The following is a 16636-nucleotide window of genomic DNA, read 5'->3' as shown; positions in this document are numbered from 1 at the left end:
GAGAAATGGTACTGCTTATTGTGGGAAGACTGGAGGGATACTTCCCAGTCACGTTCTATTTCAACAGACATACCATATGTTTAAGGTGGGGGTCTTTTTTTTATGTCTGCATACTCATAGTGATCTTAATTGCTGGTTTAGAAACTGGCTGAGTCAGGGAGTTGTGAACGCCTCAGTGTTCCCATTGGTGCTATTCATTTTTTTTGCTCTGTGTAGTAATACAATGTCTTCAGTTGTTCCTTTACCTGAATTATCAAGATAAAGCATTTTCGTCCTCCTATCAGGCTTACAGCCTCTTGGGGCCCATGGGCTCAGGCTTTATAGGACTCACAGCTGTAGCTGATATGAGACAGATTTCAGAGCTGGTGTAAGGCAACACTGCAGAAGTGGTAAGTGGCCCCTCTTTAACTCCACCACACTGCACTTCGATTACTCAAGACGTTTCTCTGCCTCACTGCCTGCAATTGCTTTTGGTGTGATACAATAGGAACAGCAGAGTCTCAAAAAGCTGTGTGGATCTAAGGGGCCAGCTGGTTCTGCACTCCCTCACTCGGCTTTATCAGTAGAAATTCCTTCCTTGCTGATCGAATGACCGAGGGAAAATTATCTCTTTTTAAAACAGTTCACATTTCTTTGGATTCAGTTTCAAATTGGCATTCTTAAGCTTATCACAGACCATTTATAAATGCACCAGTTCCTGACTGAAAGATTTAGCATGTACCAGATTTGTTATCCATCTTGGACAAACAGTCAGAAAGAGGCACATGCCATACAGTACATTCTCCATGAGCCATTTAAAGGTAGCAAGAGTGCTGCATAATCTAGAAAACATTATTTAAAATTGACAGAACCTTTACCTTATCATAAAAACAGCTGCCTTCTGGGACTTTTGGACTTTCTTCCGTGTTCCTTGACCCACTTAAGATCAGTGTAGAAATCCAGCTAACCTTTCTGTAACATCTAAAGTATCCAAGCACTAGTTAAAACTCTCTCTGATCCAGTGTGGCTCAGGCACAAAAGCTACTATTGGTCGCAGCTTCCTGAACAGAATGAGAATCAAATGACAGGTGGCAATTGCTTGGTTCACATTTTAAATCTCCTCTCCCCCATTCACCCAGGACCATGAGCTCAGTAGTTGTTCAGGTTTATCCTTGGCTTCTCTTTCTCTCTGTGCTTCAGTGATATGTTTCCATTCTCTCTCTCTGACCTTTTTTATTCTTTCTACTACAGTGATGCAGAAGATGCACAATATGCACAATATGTGTCGTCTGAAATAGTGGTGTTGTCTGTGTGACTTGGATGAAGGCTGCTCTTGCTGTAGCTTTCCAGCATCACAGAGAATCTTCATTACTTCCCATGTTTTCCTTGATGAAAGCCTACTACTGTAACTGACAAAGTTGGCCAGCTTGGTCCCACTTGGTGGTAGTAAAGGCTACATGTAACAAGGGATAAAAATATCTTAAAGTAACTTCTTAATCTTGTACCACTCCCATAATAGTCATACTTCTCTTTCTACAGCAGCTTGAGGCAGAAATGTATGAATAATAAAATCAGGTTTTTTGCCAAAATTTCATTAAAACGCCTCTGAAAGGGAAAATGACTGAGCTGTGTGCTTGGATATCTTTATATTGGTTTTACAATGTTCCACATCATGGCCAGCTGAAATTAAAAACCTTCAATCAAAACATACCTTACACAGAAATATTTTCAGAGAGGATTGTACTGGTGATAGTCACAGTGATACAATGCACTGATGGCATTGCTATGTGATGCTACCAAACCTGTTTGTGACCTTGAAACCAACAGAGTTTTTGTTTGGCTTCCACTCCTTCAGTTCATCAAAAGCGTAAAATAGTGAAGGTGAGTTGTTGTATGTTCTACTGAGCTGGCAGCTGCCCAAGGACAATCTGCTCCCTGTCTGCTGCTGGTAGTTTTGGGTGTGGGCAGCTGCTTCACTTTCACTGTTCTCTGTGTGTGAATCTGAGCAGCAAGAAAAACTGGAAGAAATTGCCTGGCCCTTTGCCACCTCCTTACCTTGAAGAGCAGCTGGTGGAGCAAGTTGTAACCACTGTTAGTCAATATCCTGCCATGTTTTATTTGCAGGAGGCAAATGACTGACATTTTCCTTTGACAGGTCTTGTGTTTTAACCCCAGCTGGCATCTCAGCCTCACACAGCCACTCGCTCACTCCTTCTTGGTGGGATGGGGGAGAGAATTGAGCATGTTAAAACAAGAAAACTCATGGGTTGAGATGAAGATAGTTTAATAATTAAAAAGCTAATTAAAGCAAAAGCTGTGGATGCAAGTACAGCAAAGCAAGGAATTCCTTCACCACTTCCCGTGAGCTGGCAGGTGTTCAGCTATCTCTAAGAAAGCAATACTCCATCACACATAATGGCTACTTGGGAGCACAAACACATCACTCTGAATGTCCGTCCCTTCCTTGTTCTCCCCTCCATCTCTGTATGCTGAGCATGATGCACTATGGTATGGAATATCCTGTGGGTGAGTTGGGATCAGCTGTCTCAGCTGTGTCCCCTCCCACTTCATGCACATTCAGTCTCCTTGTTGGTGGGGTGGTGTGAGAGGCAGAAAAGGCCCTGACACTGTAAGCACTGCTCAGCAGTAATGAAAACATCTCTGTTTTATCAACACTGTTTCCAGTACAAATGAAAAACATAGCCCACATCAACTACTGTGAAGAAAATTAACTCTATCCCAACCAAAACCAGCACAAAAGGACAACTGACTTTGTCACCACATTTGTCTGGGCTTGTCACAGCTATTTGGGTGTCTAGAGAGAGGCACAAAATAGTACCAGCCTTGAGTGAAGTGCAGAAGTGGAGAAAAGTGTTTCCCTCTGGGACTATATCAGTTGTTCTGGAGTCCTCTGTACCAAGGCCCAGAGCAAGCACATAGCCTGTACCAAAACATCTGTACCTTGCAGTTATCTCCTCTTCCCTTTGAATAGCATTGCAGAATGAAGGTAAGGAAAGTGCTTTTCCGTGATTCTATCTTCTGATCCAACTGCACAGTTTCCTGACAGCTCTGCATGAAATCTCACTGGGCTACCTACTATGAAGTGCTCTGTGATCCTGCTCCCAGGACATCTGGACAGAGATTGGCTCTAGCCGGTTGTGGTCTCTGCTCAGGAGACCAGGGAGAAGGCAAGGAGGTGCTCACATTTGCTGCTTGTACAGTGTCAGGATACAGCACATGGAAATCTGGGAACTCCAAAACCCCCCAGCCTCCAGCTTGGGAGAGACAGAGTAGCCCTGATGGTTTCTCCAGCATCACAAGGGCAGAGGGACTTGGGACTGAGAATTCTTTCTTTGGTGTCTGTAGTCCTGCAATAGACTCAGTTGCAGCAGTGGGACTCGTCTGACCCCTCTGGGTGCATTTCCCATTTTTTCTGTATTTTCTCAGAGGAGTTAATAGATTTCTCCCCCCTCAGAAGTCACTGAAGCTATTATGTACAGCACAGCTGAGCTATGTAACAGCTGTTCTGTAACTCATAAAGTTTCATAATTTCATTAGAAAGAGACTGAGATTTCATGTAGATTTTTAGATTTTATTTTTCTATAAGAAAAGAAACAGTAAGTAAAACGTCTTGTTTGCAGTATCAGCTGCCACAAGTTATCTTTTTTTAAAAAAAAAGATTTAGAAATAAGACAAAAGTAACCAAGACAACCCTTACCCTAAGCTACAGAATCCCAACTAATAACATTGAAAAAGAAGTGGATAATATTGATCCCTTGTGTACTAGTAGTTAAACTTCAAAAATCAATTGAGAAGAAAGCTTAACTGGCCTTTCTGTAGTTCCAGAAAGCAAACCTAAATCCCAGATGTAGAATTTTTATAGCTATGAATATAGGAGATGATTTTCAGACAATGTCAGAACTACTGTTTAATTCCCTTTCCTTCAGGAGAAAGCTCCTATGAGGTGCACTTGGAAAGGAATCCCTGAGTATACTAGACATACTTCTGTGCAAACCAAGAAGTAGCTTTGTAGAGTAGCGTGCATAAGGAGTGAGACCAGAGTGATCAGCAAGGACACCAGTTTTACCATCATTTCTGCTTTGAATAACTTTCAATCTTTGTCCTGTTTGTTCAGGCAAATTCAGCTTTTAACATATGAAGCTATTCTGCTAAGCAACTACACCAGCATTGCTCTGGCAGTGGTCTCCTGAGTGTTTGTAGAAAAAAATATTAGGTCTTAATCCTCTAAGGTACCTAGGTGAGAATTCCACATTGGTAAACATCTTTGAAGATCTGAGTGCCTGATCTTTTTCACACAGTAAGACTTTAAAGCCTTACTGTGCTTTTCAGCCACGATTGTATTTCCTCCTTATTTTCTTTCAGCCATTCGATGTTGCTCTTCACTTGCTCCAGTGTCTGACTCCTGGGCATTTCTCCAGCCCCAGCATTAGGGTATTTTTCAAAGAAATTTTCCATCTGGAAAAAAGAAAAGAATTGATGTGAAGTAAATGATGCTGCTATTGGGCAAGTGGCTTTTTACAAAGACACAGTCAGGGGTAATTCTGACTGGGAGAGATCTATAAGCTCATGCTAGTAGCACTGGAATAATTTTACAGTTTATTTCTGCTGCTTTAAGCTTTTAGAGGACAAAAAATAAGTTTCCTGTCCAGAAGATAGTTAAATATATTGACTTAAATTCAAGAGAATTGATGTCATCATACCTGCCAAAGCTGGAGCTCAGTGTTGAAGTTTTGGGCAATAGTTACTATTCGACCAAGATATCTGTCATTTATAGTGAATCTAGGAAAAAAAAATTAATAAATAATGTTTGATGCAAACCAGAATTATCTGAAGCTTAAACTTCTAATTGTGTTACAATAAAGCAGGTACACTCAAATTTCAGCATTTTTTTAAATAGTTGAAAAATAGCACTCCTACATAATATCTGAGCTGTTCTAAAATATGTTTACTAATGGAGTGATCTCTTATGGTGGAATAATTTTTTTAAGTAGTTACTGCTTGTCTCAGGCTGGAAGTTAGGAATATTGTGCTCAGCAATCCAAAAACTGTCCAGATCACAGCTCTAGGCTTGCAGGTATGCTTTCCTTCTGTGCCTTCACCAAGCACTCAGAAAGGAGACAGAAGGAGAGATAAGTCACTCGAATATTGAGGAGAAAATCTACAAGGTTTGTGATTATTTCCACTGCTCATTTGTATGTCTGCTTCTTGCTGTTACCATTAGAATACTTTTTTTTTTTTTAAAAAAAAGCCCATTTTATACTCTGTCTTCTTGGAATGAAATCAGTCGCAAGAGTGGAGACTTGATTCACTAATTTCCACACAGTAACCAGATTTCTGTGGCCTTGGTAAAACTTTCTCTCCTTGATGACCATTTACTGGTAGTGATCATTTAGGGAAAGAATGGTTTTCAAGTTAGAAGCAAAATAATTTTTCCACAGTAAATGGATATAATTGTGTTGAATAAGCTTTCAGTTTTCGTTTTGCAAAGGTCAGTGATTATAACTGTACAATGAAAATACAGACAAACATGGCATGTAACAAGATTTACAGGTGGATGTAGTTTCCCATGAGTTCATTAGAGTACCTGTCAACTAAGTACTGCCAGTTCAGTCGTATCCAGTCCCAGGCCATTGTTTTCCCATAGGTGTTATATGAGATGTATCTCAGGACCGTGAATACATCTTGGCTTTTGATGAGGCTGGTGTTGTAAATATATTTCAGATATCTAAGGGAAATGCCATAGGAATTTATGAGAACCATTTCCAAACAGGAATATTATTTTTTTCCCTACAGTATTTTAAAGGTAAAGTACACAGATGTAAAATGTAACTTGTGTCAAGAGTTTATCGCATTGAAATAAATCTTAGTTAGGAATCTCTTTAGCAAAGTAGGTAGAGTTTGTCTCTATTTATGGCCAAACCCCATTATTATTCCTATATTTTAATGCAGTAGAGAAAACAAGATTGGATTAGTTAGTAGTTCAGCCTGTTAAGCCAAGTACCAAAAAAGTAGTAGTCCAGTCTCTAAAGATCTTACAGGGACCATGAATACATGCACAGGTGGCTTGCTTGACATTGACATCTGTTCTGTTTGTTTAGAAACTTTTTCCATACAAAATTAAAATTCATTTGGGCAGAGCATGCCTGCAAGTGCTGCAGCTATACTTCCAGTTATGGCACAGATGGTTTTGACTGACAGGGTGAAGCACACATGTTTGCAGGGAGATGAGTAGCATGGTCATGGATTCACAGCAGCAGCTGCAGAAGAACACCCTTTCAAGCTGTTGTGTGTTGATATTAAGGATTGTCTTCTTTTTCCCTATATGTAAAGGACAATTAGGACAATTTTGTTCAATCTGTTTGCTCTTCCCTCCTTGTTTGTTATTTTAATAGTAAATTGAGAGACAAGCTTTTCCTGCTTTAGGAGGGACTTTTTATTTTCTGCAAATATAGTCTGATCTAGCTAATTAATTAATGTCCTAATCATGTCAGCCATTAGCTATTTAATGGCTTTAGATTATGGCTGTTGCAGTCACAAGAATTTAGGAATGCAGCTGCTTCCTACCATTAATTTCAATTACTCTAAATCTTATATTTACTCTTTCTGAATCTTTTTAAATCTCCTAAACTTCTTTATTTTACCTCCTTTAAACTTGGAACTCTTTCAAGCAGAGGCTGCTCCATGTTTTGGTATTTAGGTAGGGCTCTGATAGAGTGGTGAATGGCCCTGGTGTAGATGTTTGCTTGCATGAGTGCTACATGATATGACAACATGCAAAGTTATCAGATAAGCCTAAACTAGCCAGTGTGCCTATGCAGGACAACAGCCTGGTGAGATATTTGCCAAGTCGGACAGTCGGCTGGACCACTCTGGGGGTGTATCCAGACTCCTCATCATTGCCATAGCAGCCTGAATTCAACTTTTTTGGTTCTAGCTTGAGCACTTCTGCACAGCACCTCAGGGAGCATTGCAAGTTCATGTGGATGCCTTCATAGGACTGTTAATAAGAATTGCTCAAGGCTGTTTGCCTAATTTTAGCTAGTTAGAAAGAAGACATCTAAGCTAAACAAACTGGAGGTAATGGAGGGTGACTGACAATACCCAAAAGCAATTCTTTCCATTGATTTTAAGCCCCTTTCCTGGTCTGGGATAAGCAGTGCTTTGTAGGTCTGGCCTCTCTTCACTGATTAAAGAGGAAATGGAGGACTAATTTACTCCCTATAGTTAACTATTAAGCAACTAAAACTGCACAGGGGGAACACACTGTTGGAAGAGCTGAAGGTTGTTGATTGTATGCAGCAACTACCATGTCTTCAATGTCTTTCCACTAAAAGAACAAGGCTTTTTTCCTGCCATACTAAAATCTCAGAGGGGCATTTTAGATAACTGGTCTTGAAAATGTATTGCATTCCTCATGCAGTAATCTGACCAAAATGACAGCACAGAAGAGAGAAAGAGGGGAAAGAGCAAACAGCAACCAGTTGCTTCTGTAGGGAAAGAGAAATCTGTGTGTGTTTAAATCACCTGTCCAAAAGGGTGATGTTCCTCACTGATGCCAGGCCATATAGCAGCTTTTCTTTTTCTTGGGCTAATGAAGTTTCTTGGTATTTGTTGAACATGTAATTCCATGATGTCTCATTGCCTGAGTTCTGCATCCCGTAGCAATATACTATGAGTCGGAGATTTGCAGGAATACTAAAATAAAGAAATGGTACTTAAATATTCTTCCCCCTTTCCTACCTGAGATCAGTGGTACCCAATCACATGCTGTGTTCTTCACAAAGCACAAAAGATGTGAGTACTTACGTTTCTCCTTGTAACCACCTATCGAAGAGCTGAGAAGCATTGCTCAAAGATTCTGGGTCATTCATAGTGCAGGCAAAGTCTAAAACAGATGCACGAAGAAGCCTTGGAAAGAGAGAGAGAGAGTGAGAGAGATATTTTCCTACTGCTAACTATTGTTTGAGTGGATCAATAACATGAGAAGGAAAAATTAAGATTGGCCCACCTCTGCAAATGGTCTCCAGAATCCTCCCAGCCCAGTTTATCCACAGTTGGTTTTACCAGATTGCGAAAATATTCCTGAAGTAGAAAAAGAGTGTCAGTTACATGTGTAGATTTCTTTAAATAATCATATATTTAATTTCATAGTTTGTTTTCCTTTATTTTTTTTTGAGAACTAACGTCTCTTGAATGAAAAGTAACATGAACAGGCACATACACAATTTTTCCAGATCCCCACAGCATGCCAAGTCTGAATGCTTGCAATACTGATGTGCAGATAGGACAAAGCCAATTTGCTTTTCTCCAACCTTGTCTGTGTTCCCAGATGAAGGCTGGGGTACAGCAAGGACACACTACCACAACTGCTTCCCAGAGATGATAGTTCAGGACATCCTACTTTAGTGCCCATTAAATCATGTTCAGTATTTTAAGTCAACTAACAAACCTACTTACTGCCACATAGAGATGTAGCCATCTTTTGTGCTGAGGACAGGTGTTTGAGATTTTGCTGCCCTGTACATACTTCTTTATTGAATGCAGGACAGCCTTGAGTAATAAATACCTGTAACATGCCTTATGGTGACAGATTATAAGAATAATTAGGCATAATGTCTTTTCTCCAAGTGCATGGTCCTGAACGCAGAATCCAAGTAATTCAGATACCACTATGAAGCAGTGTTTAGAGGCTTTTTTAGAGAGAACAGTAATGAAAAGTAAATGTTAATAGTTCAGCAACACTGAAAATCACTTGAACTTCAGAATTATTCCTGTGAGAGATTATGAATTATCAGATTCAGTGGTCTCAAGCTGGGTTGGCTTTTATTTTGCTTCATCACCTGAAACAGGGGATAGAGAGTTTTATCATCTTCGAGCATGTTTGCAAGATAAGTTACAGCTGATATAGCTCTATTCCAAGGTAAATAATCTGTTTCCTTTCCTAGGTATTTTGTGAGTTCCAGGGGAACAGAGTAATTCACAAGTCCAGGTCTGTGGAAGGAGAAAACATAACTTCTGTTATTTTAATGAATTTGAAGATCTTGCTTCTCCAAAGATATTAGTTTTACTATTTACTTTAGAAGGCCTGAAATAGTAAAGTTTGTGAGGGAAAAAGTTGTCTGGAATGTAACTTGGAAGGTGTTTTCCAAAGAGATAACCGAGGATCACTGTTGATCAATGCCTAACTGTAGGAGTTGTGCCAGTGAGAAGACTGCTAGCATTGTGCAGCAGCTCAGTGTGCCCAGAAGTAGGCAGCCTTTAACTGACTGACATTAATATCACAAAAATAGAAAGGAGTTGCTGGTTGGCAACAACCCGAAAGGCTGAGGAGACTTAGACTTAGAGGCTGTTACAGATTGCCTAGAATTTATCTGTGCCAGCATGGCTGGGTTCAAGATCTAGAAGTTTCCAATCAAGTTTCTTAACAAACTGCTAGCTGAGGTGGTAGCTACTCAATGCCTTGGTATGCATTGTAGGCACGCCACTGCTTTTCTGGATACCTAACCTCTTCTGGAGTGCTTCCATTATTGGTAATAATATGGAGAAAACACCCTTTCTAAGACCTGTGCAATTGAAGCCTGCTTTTTTCTTGCCACAGTACTGAAAAGGAGCATTTCTCGTGATTGCAATGGTAATGCAAGCTGACAATTCATACTTAAATGCAGCCCTTTTGGAGGACAAGATAAAGCAACAAATAATTAAAGCTCATACCAAAGTCAGAAAATTTCTTTCAACCACCTGGGTTGCCTGAATCCTAATTATTAGGCAACAGAAAGTGAAAAATTTGTGTTGAAATCTCTGTAGAGAATTAGTTTACCTTGCTAAAGAAAAAGCGTCATCCAAAATTCCTGCGCGATCAGCAGATGAAAACCTCTGTATGAAAAGAGGAAAAGAGGGATCAAGAATATACAGATTATTTGCAGAAAAACCCCAGCCTCCAGAGACCTCTTATAAGAGACCCACCAGACAGGTTAGACATTACAACACTCACTGAGTGGTTTTGGAGCAGAAGATTGCTTAAGCTGGCCCAGTTTTGACTATTATAATTCACCCGAAAGAATCCAATGTGGTCAGGATTAACATTCAGAAAAGTATCAGGAGAAGATGATATTGTAATTCCTACAAAACAAACAGTCATCAGTTTGTGCACCTTATATGATGCAGATCTCACTGGAGCTTCCTTGACTCCAAATGTATTGTTTGCTTTTAATGGATATCAGAATAATTAATTTTATTTATTTCTTTATTTATTTCTAAATGGCTGTGAGTAAAGATGCGTTATTACAGATTTTGACGAATGCCAGCACTTGTCTTACAGATATGAATTGCAGTAATTACTTGGGGTAGCTAGTTTGTTACATTTGAAAAGGAGTCATTGTGAGTAGGGTGAAGATGGTGAGATTGTCATAGTAAGAAATAAAAAATTGCAAAGAAGCAGTTCTTGCAAATATATACTTTAAAACATTTTTCATCTTTATGTGCACTATTGAAGTTCTCATATTTTATCCTACATTTGTTTCATTTTTCAGTTTGTTTATCTTTTCTTTCCTGTGTTCTTCTTTGATTCTATTTTTGTAGCTGTTGATAAAAGATTTACAAAATAGGCTGAGACTTCATGCAATCACTCATATTTAAGGATTTTCCCATTTAAAATGAATGCTTGAAAATGTTTCTTTCTCAGAAGCTTAGCCTGGTCCAGTTGGTGATGCTATTTATGAAAATTTTTCTATTTCATACTGAAAACCACGGTCTTGAATCTGTTTTGAGGGTGGCTGTAGTTAAAAGCACGTTTCTGTTTAGATGTTACATACAAAATATTTCTAAAGAGATTTTTCCCTGCAGTTGCTATTTGCCCTGCAAGACAGAAATTTCATGAATGTAGAAGTAAGCACCTGATCAAGACTTTGCCTGATTTGTGAAGTTAATAGCCCCTTGCAGCCCTCAGATCATGTGGAAATCAGAGTAAGAAAATTTCTTTGTATTAACTTCTGACTTGTGTCATGACATAAGATATTTTTGTTTGCTTTTGCATGGATACTAAAAGCAACCAAGTTAAAAAAAACACCCCAGAACAAAAGACAAATTGCATTTAAAAAAAGTAACAAACAAGTACAAGAAAAGAAGAGACAATTGTAAAATTTTTGAAATTCAGTGGGATGTAATTTAAAATCTGAAAAAAGTCAGTAATTTTTCCCCACAATTTTGTCCACTGGAGGTGTAGTAGAAGAAATTCAGATTTGACTGCATAATAGAACAATAATTAAAAAGAACCATGTAGGAATTTTCTCAGTTTGGAAATCAGCATAAGAAAAAGTGATTAATCATTTGTAGTTCTTTTTTATTTAATTGAACTCAAGTTGCCAGTTTACCATGTCACACAAGCATTCATCAGCCTCCCACTTCTTTTTTCTTGGACTGGATAATGGCTATATCTAAGCCAAATTAATTTTAGTGCATTATAATTAAGAGTATGCATAGATGTTTCCTTGAATAGGACTGTATTTAAGTTTCAGCACTATATTGAAACTGAGTCTAAATTGACATCATGTTTGTACAGGGGAAATAGTAATCTTATCACTGAAATTACTAGTAACTGCAGTACAACCAAGCTGTGTGCTAGCTCCTGGACCTGAAAACTACAAAGTATGAAAGTTCATTCTGTGCTCTATTTTTTGTAAATTGTATGGAAAAGTTTCATCCATTTATTATCCTTAAAAAAGAAGACATTTACCTGTAGAATCTGATGCATTGTAGAAAATATATTCTGATGAATCACCAAGCTTAAATTTGACTGGTATATTCCATTTGTAACTGAAATTATTTAATGGGAAAGAAAGTCAAATTACATTTGAAGCCAAATACTAAAAAAACCCCTCCAATATGTCTTTGTTTGTTTGTCTATTTTAATGTTTACATCTTGTTTTTTGAAGCTGACTTGTTCTTATGAACATATATATTTACTAAATAATGCCAGGCAATATTCTAGCAGGATACAAAGCAATTGATTTAGTAAAAGATGATTTTATGCCAATAACTGGTGTCAAGGTTGATGTTGATGTGTCTAGGGCTTTGTGCCGACACTAGTTAATCTTTGCAATGCTGACTTGAAATAAATGGTTAAGTATTACAGAAGTTTTTTTACAGAAGAAAAATTGAACGAGTTTAAGCAACCACTGTGATACAGTTAATAGGGTTTATTGCCTTTTCCAGCCTATTTTTCTTCTCCAAGACAATCCTAATTCCTTCCTTAAAAAGCACTGGGGGGCAAATGCACCCTTACCTCTTGCTCCTCGGCTCCTTGTATATCTTTATTGGGTACGTGCAGATTCCTCACTCCAGGGCATGCCCAGGACAAAGATGAAAAATTTGGGCAGGAATGGAGCCACAGCACAGCCTGACCAAGACTGTGCCCAGGCAACTAGGGATGTGGGACAGCAGAGCATGCTGTGAGTGTAACGTCAGCCACCTGCACAGGGCTGCTAAAATTATCAAGCCCTTTTGAGCAGTCAGCTGCTGTTCCATATTAATATATTATACTTCATCCCAGGAAGATTTCTCCTTGGTGACAAATGCTATGGGAAATATATGTCATCTTTATAACCCTGGGTTAAGTAAATGATCACTAACTTCCAGAAAAAAAAAAAAATAAGGTTATGGTATCTCCTCCTACCTCCAGGAAGAAAGATATATTGTTTTGTATCTCCTAATCAAAATATCTTACCAGATTTATACATTTCTTGTGTATAATTTTTTTATACTTGTTTTACTTATTCTTTTATAGAGTTTCCTATGATGGAATTTAGACAGGTATTGTGTTTCCCAAGAGAAAATCCATATAGGTTTTTGGGGTTTTGTTTGTTTGTTTGTTTGTGGGTGGTTTTTTTGTTGTTGTTTTTGGGTTTTTGGGGGATTTTATTTTTTTGGGTTTTTTGTTTTGGTTTGGTTTTTCTAACTTAGTTTTGTAAATGCATTTAATGAGGTACATTTTACTTAGTTTCTACCTGGTTTGAATCAACATTTGCAGTAGGAACTTACCCAAGATCAGAAGGAGGATGAGAAGCATTTGCACTGGGATCCAAAAGAAAACGTTTCTGTGTGAATACTGAATTATCTCCCATCTCCAAAAATGGGTAGCCCATCTGCCTAGTCCATGTGTCCATGACTTCCTTCACAGGTTGATTACTTGCCTGGGAATGATGGAAGAAGGTTGCAGTGAAAACGGAAATTCAGTCCTAAGAGGAAAGAAAGTCTCTCTGGTATTAAGTAAAAAAAAAGCAGAGAGGGGCAGAGGAAAGAGCATGTTCAGGACAAAAAAATCCTCCATTAAATCCTTTTATGGTGCCTGTCATTGAAGAAAGAAATTATTTGGAAACTTGAACACCCACAGAAGAAATGAGAAATGTGCAGGCAGGAGACTAGCCAGTAACATGGACAAGAAATACTGAGGAACCTTTGAGGCCCCTTGCATGCTCAAAGATCTCTCAATTTTTTTCTGACAGAAAAACTGAACAGGACAGAAAGGATACAGTGGGATTTTTAAAGGCAGAAGCCTCCTTGCAGTGTGTCCTGTTTTGAGTGTGAAGGAAGAGCCAGTATTAACCACCAGCAGCTGCACCAATGTAAAATTTGTTTCATTCTGTGAACTTGAACATCCATCCTAGGAACTGCAGCTGAAGAAAGCTGTCACTACCTCCCAAGGATGCCACCTGTGAGAGAAGTGAGCTAGGGTCACTTCTAGTGTTTCCTTCTCCTGATGAGGTAGATGATGTAAAGATGCAAAGCACTAGAGCTGCTGAGTAGGAAGAAGTCTGATACCAAGGAGAAGACTGGAACTAAAAAGCAAAACCACAATTTAATCTGTGTGCAGGTTCACAGGGTTGGAAGAAAAGGAAATAATATCAGGGAAGAACCTGGCAGGATGCCAGTGTAATGATGGGTAATGAGATAGATGGAAAAAAATAGTTCAGCCTCAAGGAACATGAAAGATCAGAAAATGGTGGCACAGATGATGACCCAACTGGAACTCAGAAGCTAGAGAAGCAAAATTACTTGGGAATTAATACTACTGAGAGCTTTCAAACACCTGAATCTGGAGAGAGAAAAGAGACAGTGTGGGGTGCATAATGGTGGATGAGAGGGGTTAACACACATGAAAACATGAGTTTGAGTTGCAGGGGGGATGTTTCAGTAGCAGTGTGTTTGTTAGCAAGGCCTCCTTTATTGGTTCTTATTCCATTTCCACAGTGAGAAATATACTGGAATATACTGGGAGGCTGCCTGGCTTGTGATCTCTCATTAACAGAAGAGCTACAGAATATTAAAAGTTTGAGAAACTGAAATCAGTGGGTGAGATATGAAACATTTATTAGCAAGGGTTTGGGTGAATGCAAAACACACCTCTTCCAGAGCTTCCCAAAATTGTTGTGTCTTGGCATTCTGGAAATGGTGTTTCTTCAAATATGCCTAGAGAGAGATGGAAGACCGTGAAAATACTACCAGTGTTTCTTGTTTGCCTATGGAAACAATACACATATTCAGTTGTCCAGGATACAGAGAGTACCCCTCAGTTGCACAGAGTATCCACACATGGGTGCTAGTACTGTGAGTGGGAGATTAAATGGATCAGTATTCAGCTGACAAAATTCCTTTGCTGTCCAATGCACCCCATAACACCAAAAGTCAGCATTTTCCAGAGTGACTTGTTAGTAAGAAATAAATTTGTATTTGAAGATTTGTTTGAGTTTTGTTTAAATGGACACCACTATACCCTGCTGCAAATTTCTGACTAATGTAAGAGGCTGTTTAGCAGGAGAAAGATATTTAATGAGATTTCATTATCTGTGGACTCAGAGAGGAAGTAGGAAAGTTTAGTCACCTCTATGTTTTGATCAAAACAATTGTTACACTGAGTAATGGTGCTCAGCAAAGAGTTTCCAATGCCTAAACTTTATTCCCATCCTGTGTCTTCCCGGCTGCTTGGTGGGTGTTTTCCTGCCCTGTCACCTGCTCCCGGTGGTGTTCAGTCAGTAGATGGTGCTGTTTGTTTCACTGTTGGCCACAGCTGCCTACCTTAGCGCTCCGGAAGTCTCTGAGCAGAAGGGAAGGGTTAGGCTCTTGGAGAAAAGGCAGCTGTATTTTCCCATCTTGGATAACTGTTCTGATTGAATAGGTGAAAGGGGGAGTACAGGAAAATACAACAATCGTGTAGCAGCCCATAAATGTGCTCTTCATGAGAGAGGAAATGAAGAACAAATGTGGTAAGCCTGCACTGTAACACTTGTTACCAATGTCTGTTCAGAATAAAGGACAGACAAGCTTTCTTCTTTTGGGATGGCTCCTTTCTCCCATTTTGTCATTTTGTGGCGCCACGTTTTTCCTCCACAAGAAAGGACTATGAACTGTGCAATGTATCTATTTTCTTCTCCCTATTATCTTCACTTTTTAGGGCTGGGTGTCCCTGCATCAGGGCACGGATGAGCTGGTGCCTCTAAGAGTGGCCTCTAAGAGCCTTGGTTGGAGGATTGTGGCCATAGGAAGCCACAGACACACTTTGCAGCAGAATGAGGGGATCCCAGCTGACACCAGGATAACAGTGGGGTAGAGGAGGTTTTTCCACTAAAAGCTGTCAGGAATTTAGGTCCACACTGTCTGGCTATCAAATCTTTATGCAGTTCACATTCCTGTTTCTGTGGGAGCATGGAACTTCTTCCCCTCCATGTCGTCCACTCAGTATTGAAATCCACTAAGTACTTTTGCTACCAGTACCAGGATCTCTGATATTCACTTTTTGAATAATGGCTTTGCTACTGTCACATGAAGATGGGATGTATGCCTGGCAGGTTTTGGTGCCACCTTTACCTGACAGCCTTTCTGGAAGAGATCTGGTGTAATCCAGTCTTCAATCATTCTGAGGATTGATGCACCCTGAGGACAAAGGGAAAGGGGAGAAGGTCAATCCACACTGCTCTAGCATGATTTTCATTCATCTAAAAGGCAACATGTGAATGAGTATTTTATAAGGCAAAAAAATAAATCATCCATCAGATTAAGGAAGTGGTTTTCCTACTTCCTTTGTGGGATAGCATGCCTACCTGGTGGAGCTGAAATCTGGATGTGAGAATGAGTCTTTAGTTGTGATCAGACACTTGTTCCTATGTTCAGCTCCAGAGCCCTGGTGCTGCAGCTTACTGTCCTGCCACTCACCAGTTTGTGTGAGCAGAGCTTCCTGTTTCATGTTGAACAGGACAGGGGTGAGGGCAGCTGGGGACTACCCCTGTCAGGAGAACAGCCTGAGAGAGGCAGTGACTTCAAATGAACACACAACAGGAAGGGAACTCTAAAAATGCTGCAAGTCTGGGACTTTATGGGTTGGTAATGCCATCTGAAGATAAGGAATGAGATTTGCTGAGGACTAGTGTAAGAGCTCTGGGCTCGGAAGCAGGCTAGAACTGGAATCAGAGGAGTTACTAACTGGGGCGTCAAAGAAAATAACCCAAACAATCAGGACCATGAAAGAAGAAAGAAAAAAAAGAAAACAGGAGAGAGAAGTGGAAGAACCATGTGGAACAAAGAACAGAGTGTACACAAAATAATTAAGAAAAAAAAAAGGAGTGCAAACTCCATCTAAGATGCAAAA

At 39.5% G+C, this 16636-nt stretch overlaps 1 protein-coding gene and 1 long non-coding RNA gene across 2 annotated transcripts in view; one reads left to right on the top strand and one right to left on the bottom strand.

Annotated features, from left to right (window-relative positions):
• Positions 1-16636, top strand: part of LOC127059568 (uncharacterized) — a 36243-nt gene that overhangs the window by 13409 nt on the left and 6198 nt on the right. The gene's annotated exons all lie outside the window — the stretch shown is intronic.
• The window catches only part of ENPEP (glutamyl aminopeptidase), a 34922-nt gene continuing 21847 nt past the window's right edge, over positions 3562-16636 (bottom strand). The window contains exons 8-20 of the mRNA XM_018926782.3: positions 15859-15924; positions 14398-14463; positions 13036-13187; positions 11732-11811; positions 9992-10119; positions 9818-9873; positions 8841-8991; positions 8009-8082; positions 7807-7908; positions 7525-7695; positions 5585-5725; positions 4701-4779; positions 3562-4455 (exon numbers count right to left, since the gene is read on the bottom strand). Coding sequence (XP_018782327.3) covers positions 4306-4455; positions 4701-4779; positions 5585-5725; positions 7525-7695; positions 7807-7908; positions 8009-8082; positions 8841-8991; positions 9818-9873; positions 9992-10119; positions 11732-11811; positions 13036-13187; positions 14398-14463; positions 15859-15924 — 1416 coding nt within the window. The 3' untranslated portion in view covers positions 3562-4305. The remainder of the gene's footprint in view (positions 4456-4700; positions 4780-5584; positions 5726-7524; positions 7696-7806; positions 7909-8008; positions 8083-8840; positions 8992-9817; positions 9874-9991; positions 10120-11731; positions 11812-13035; positions 13188-14397; positions 14464-15858; positions 15925-16636) is intronic.

Source organism: Serinus canaria, chromosome 4 (assembly GCF_022539315.1).
Source record: "Serinus canaria isolate serCan28SL12 chromosome 4, serCan2020, whole genome shotgun sequence".
NCBI classification, from domain to species: domain Eukaryota; kingdom Metazoa; phylum Chordata; class Aves; order Passeriformes; family Fringillidae; genus Serinus; species Serinus canaria.
Note: the sequence above shows the minus strand (reverse complement) of the source record. Positions and strands in the feature narration are given on the sequence as shown.